The sequence below is a fragment of the Lolium rigidum genome, chromosome 4 (genome assembly GCF_022539505.1).
Source record: "Lolium rigidum isolate FL_2022 chromosome 4, APGP_CSIRO_Lrig_0.1, whole genome shotgun sequence".
NCBI classification, from domain to species: Eukaryota; Viridiplantae; Streptophyta; class Magnoliopsida; order Poales; family Poaceae; genus Lolium; species Lolium rigidum.
Genome location: NC_061511.1, coordinates 140,018,676 through 140,024,016, shown reverse-complemented (window position 1 = coordinate 140,024,016; position 5,341 = coordinate 140,018,676). Strand labels below are relative to the sequence as shown.

Sequence of the window (5,341 nt, the reverse complement as noted above, 5' to 3'; positions counted from 1 at the left end):
TCTGATCCTTGTAGGACGAGACGTCGAGACATCTTTGCTACTCTACTTATATTCTCTATATATACACAAAGTAGTCCAGTGTTTTTGCCTGCGGTACTTCAGGGTCATAGTAGTCTCATAGAAATAAGTGACAAACTCTTTTGTGTTTTTTCATATTTTTTCAAATACCGTTTTCAGGAGGCACCCTCGCAAGAATTTGTAGCTGGTTCATGATGTTAAGCCATTACCTAATCGTACTTCTGTCGTAAGTGTTCCCTTCATCCTTGTATACATCCTTCCCTTTGTGCTCAATTTTTGCAGAATTTCATGTCTCCTTCGTGCCTTGCCAATCTGCTTGTTTCATTTCAGAGGGCTACTAGGGTATGGTATGCCGGTGTATGAGTTCTTCAAGACTATCATGTGGCACTGCGGATCTGAGTACGCACACTACTTGTGGTGCGCATTCTGGTATGGCTCAATTCAGTGTGGCAAATGACATTTAGGCAAGATTTTTTTTACAGAAAATCTGACTAATTTCAGCAATTTTTACAGCATTTTGCTATGCATCCTGCTCCTGCTTCAAGAACAGGCGAGTCCACTGGCTTTAAGGTAACCACCAAATGTAACTTACCTATTATGTCAAGGTTTTCAGATATATGCTGGTTTTGAATGTGTCTAGCTATTTGTCTGCAAAAATAATGATGACTAACACATGTAGTTGTGTAATTTAGCACAAGACAATGCTATTAATTGATTTATAAGTACAAATGGTTTTATCTATTATTAAAAATTTATTTACGAGAGTATGATTAGGATGGTAGAGATCAGTTATTACCTTGTAGAAATTTTATCATGTGTTCATTTAGAAGGTTGGATCTTGCCGTGCAGAAATATCTGTGTTTGTGTGGTTACGGGTTTTTGGATGAAAGGCTGAAGCCCTGCTTTATAGTAGAAAGCAAGAAAACAAAAGACAGAATTTTTCATCGTTAGGAGCCACCAACGACGTTACATTGAACGCACACTTCTTCAAAACTTAAGAAATACCCTGAGGCTACTCCCACACAAACAGTTACCAACAGAACCAAAACAACCATGGCTAACAACATACCCAAGCTAAACAAAACAAGCTCAATACAATAATTTAAACTGGTTGAATTACACGCCCAAGTTTTTCATGATTCAAACTACTCCTTGACGATTAAGGCTCCCCATTCTTGTCTTGCACTTGGTAATCACCTGCTCAACCAGTCGCTGGAACTGCTCGCTCCAAAGGGGACACCACAACTGCAGAAATGAAATCATACGATAGACAATATCTGCTGGCTTCTTGATCAACTAGCCTTCAAAAATCAGTTATTCCTGAGAGACCACATCGCTACTGCAGCTCCCACCCAAACCACATCAAAATTCTCAACAGAGCCATGTCTAGTGAGAGATATCAGGTCAAGAACTGACTGTGGATTGGCCGGCCAATCAATAGAAACTCTGATAGATGTCCAAAGAAACCCAGCCATAGGGCATAAGAACAATAAGTTGTCAATACATTCAAGGGCATCGCATAAAGGACAAATCCTATTGTTTGGCCCATCTCTAGAAAGGATCTGCTCCCGAGTAGAAGCCTATCATGAATAACCTGCCACACGGGAAGATTTTTATTTTCATAGGCACCTTCAACTTCCAGATTTTTTTCAACCGTGGACCTGGAAAGCCAGCCATTTAGACATGGATTTGGTAGACTTGGAGATGCGAAGTGTCACGTCCATGGTCCACATGCAGCATTTGTTAGATGTTGATTCACCAATTATAGAAATAACTCTTGTCTTTGCGCCACTATCATTATGCCATACATTCTTTCGTGGCGGTTTTCGATTATGTTATGTTTCATTACCTCCATTGTGTCCAATCATTATGCTATACTTTATCTCAAGGTGGTTTTGATTATGTTATGTTTCATTGCCTTCATCTGTTTACTCTATAATTTGTTCGCCACTAGAGTTTGCATTGGTTCATAATGGTTTGTACTTGTGTAATGCTTACCAAGGTGCACTCTTAGTCTTATGTATCAGATATTCAACAATATGCAGACCATATTGATTTCTTAGAGGATACGAGTAGAGAGTATAATGTTGAGCATCACATGAAACTGGCTAATCTGACGATTTTTTCTATTTCAGTCACAGGATGAAGTCCTTGAAAAGTAATGTGGCTTTTTGTTTTGTTGAGGTAAGTATGAATAATAACTTTACTTCCATGTGCCCATTTTACATTCTATATGCTTTTGCTTTCTTCACTGTTCAGTAAGATGTTGATCACCTATATTCATAAATCCATAAAACATAACCATTAACTGGGTTAATACAATGTTGGTGCAGTTTGCTTGCAAGTTTAAAAAGTGACGGTTAATATTGGTGCATTGATGTTTAAGTTTTTCTTTATAATTGTGTTTTGCCACGTGTGACCTATTGACTGTGTTGATGCTCTTAAACAGGGTTTTGCCACTATAATCGAAATCATTATTGTTCTGTGGGATTTCGGTGCTCGTTTGGTGACTCGGTCAGAAACGCCAAATCTTGCTCGGCAGATGGTGCCGCAACATGTTGGAGTATGGGGGATGGACAGCTTCAAGAGCAAGGCACATGATTTTCTAGAGAGTAAGCTATTAGATGATTCAACTTTGGGATTGTGGGGCACCTCGGGTGTGGGTAAGACCAGATTCCTTTTTCTCATGATTGAGTGTTATGCCAATGGTGATAGTTTGTTTCGCCACATCTTACCAATCCAAGATGGCAGCGTGACTGATATGCAACATTGTTTGGCTATTCTTTTGAAATTGGACTGGGATACTATGTCTTTGTTTGAAGAGCATCACCGAGCGAAAATCATCTCAGAGTATCTGAAGCACGACAGCTTTCTAGTTTTGCTAGATGACGTTCAAGACAAACCGTTAGACTTGGCGTCCTTTGGTTTACCGATGCCGCTTGGAGGTAGGCGAAAGTTGATTGTGACATCGAGGAGCCAGGTTGGCTGTAGCCGCGCGGGGTGCACTGTGGCTAATACTATTGAGATGAAGGGCTTAGATGATGAAGATGCGTGGAACCTTTTCAAGTACAACGCAGGAGTTGAGATCACCGAAGCTGATGTTGAAGTTCACAAAATCGCAAAAGAGGTAATTTATATTTCCATAATACCTTCTCCAACGTACAAAAAAACTGTCTTTGCACTAACTTATCTGATATTGTAAGCAGATGGTTTCAGCGTGTGAAGGCATGCCTAGAGCTATCAGTGCCATTGGCTTAGGCATGGCCGGATCAACCTTGTGTGGGACAAATCTGGATGATTGGTCGTACGCCTATGAACTTTTCAAGGCTAAGAATCTGCCGCCTGAAAGAATGGAAGAAATTTGGGCGGTTCTAGTTTAGGTATGTGAGAAATCTTTATATTTAAAGATTCATCTTCACCTTCATACCGTTAGTATCAAAGTTTAAGAAATCAGAGCGATTCATGTTCCCGAACAATTCTTCATGACCATCTACCGTGCTCGTAGTCCAGATTGGGCACCTTAAAAGCAGCCGCTGGGTATCCTTAGTTTTCCAGTGGATAAACTTTCATTTGAAATTTCCTCTTTAGAGTTTCTGGAGCTGCATTTGATGTCACCTTTCTTTATTGATTATATTCTTATCGAGGACAATTTAAGTCATTTGATGCTAGAATATTGATGGAACAGGGAATTGAAGAATATGTCCTGCAAACTGTGTTATTGGTAGTGGTAACTTTAGTTGGACCAATATTACCTCGATATGTAGTTGCACTATCCTTGAGGTCAATGACCTGCTCTAAGGTCCGACATTCAACACGTTCCTCTAAGTCCAGCGGATATACTTTGATGCAAGATTTACTTTTGGTAGTCTCAGGAGTTGTATTAGGTGCCATCTCGCTATGCTGACCAGAATAAGGGCATATGGCAGCACTCAACAATCTCTCTTGCTATCTGTTATCTTTTCACTTCTAACCTTCACGGTAGAAAGATTGGTGGTATGTGAAGGTCCGCAATCTTTGATAACCTGGTGTAGTTTATTGGTTGTCAGTTTTGTTGCTTGTTTCTGAGCTGTAAGAGACTTACCGTTACTTTTCTAATGCAAGTGTTATTTGAGTAGGAGCTACCAAGATCGTGAAAAGCTTCTGATGGTTTCTGCAGGTCAATCTTGTGGTGCTCTTGAAGAATAGAGTTGGAGGAGTTGGTGGTTGTATTACAGTCGACAGCAGGTGCCTTACCGCGTGGACGCTTTCCTGGTACCTTATACATACAGTAGTTTATCTACCTGAATGTGTCGAGCGTGACGACTCATGGTTGTCATTGATCCTGTTGCGATGATGAACGGCAACGTATGTATCCACCTTGCTCCTTCATCAGACATTCTGAACCACCTGGTCCTCTCATACTTGCGTGTATCCTTCGTATCTCTTCATGCCTCTCCGTTGCAGAATTTGTGAAGGACGGAAAAGAACACTGTAAGAATTCAACCTGAATCTATGCGTTTTCCAAATTATACACTTCGGATATAGAAAATGACACGATGCAATCAGATACAGCAAAAGACAATACTCCATCTGATCCGAAAAAATTGTCGGACGGGTCTTTTTGGCAATTTTTCCGTCCAACAATTTTTCCGGATCGGAGGGAGTACATAATTGTAGTGAAGAGCATCTGAAATACAATCACCGCAGCATGTCAGGCCGCTACCGCCAAGCCCGGGTTGCAGCTCCTAACTGACCGCTTTGCCGCCGCAGAGTGTATATGGAAAAAAGGAGCGCCGATCAAGTGAAAGCTGTTCCTTTTGTTGGGACCTTAGGGCATCTCCAGCGGCGCGACGCATTTTGGACGTCGAAATGGCCGCGTCGTGTCCGTTTGCGTCGGCCCAAATGGTCGAAATCGTCCGGGCGTCCATTTGCGTCGGGGTGGCTCTAGCGGCACAACACATAATTTTTTTTCATTCATGCAGCCATAATTTACATTAAAAAAAACATAAAAATGCCATAAAGGCGTGCTAAAAGTAGGTGCTGCCTACTGGTCGTCGTCGCTGACGAGGTCAATGAACTCCGGCGTCGGCCATGGAAGCTCGTACGCCGGCGGTGGAGGAGGTACCGCCGCATGGGTAGGAGGTCGTGGCCAGGGATCCCACGCCGGAGCAGCAGGCGGAGCGCGGTCGTTGGAACGCGTCGGCGTGGCCGGAGAAGTCGCCGGCCTCCCCTGCGCGAGCGCTGACTCGCGGAGCTGGATTGCGAGCCCCTCCCACAAAGCGAGCTCGTTGAGCTCGTCCTGCGCGCTGTTGGCCAGTGCCATGGCAATTGCCTCCTCCTCGGA

The 5,341-nt window shown here is 42.7% G+C and overlaps 1 protein-coding gene across 3 annotated transcripts; it reads left to right on the top strand.

Annotated features, from left to right (window-relative positions):
- Positions 1 to 354: 354 nt before the first annotated feature.
- LOC124705816 (putative disease resistance protein At3g15700) lies at positions 355 to 4,286 on the top strand. Of its 3 annotated transcripts, none has more exons than XM_047237506.1 (7): positions 355 to 447; positions 532 to 588; positions 2,154 to 2,202; positions 2,468 to 2,630; positions 2,895 to 3,145; positions 3,225 to 3,398; positions 4,175 to 4,286. In XM_047237506.1, the coding sequence occupies exons 1-6, from the start codon at positions 368 to 370 to the stop codon at positions 3,396 to 3,398; spliced, it is 774 nt and encodes a 257-aa protein (XP_047093462.1). In that variant the 5' UTR covers positions 355 to 367; the 3' UTR covers positions 4,175 to 4,286. The 3 variants fall into 3 exon arrangements, with proteins under 3 accessions (XP_047093462.1, XP_047093461.1, XP_047093460.1); XM_047237505.1 differs by having other exon boundaries at positions 2,468 to 2,681; XM_047237504.1 differs by having other exon boundaries at positions 2,468 to 3,145.
- Positions 4,287 to 5,341: the final 1,055 nt, after the last annotated feature.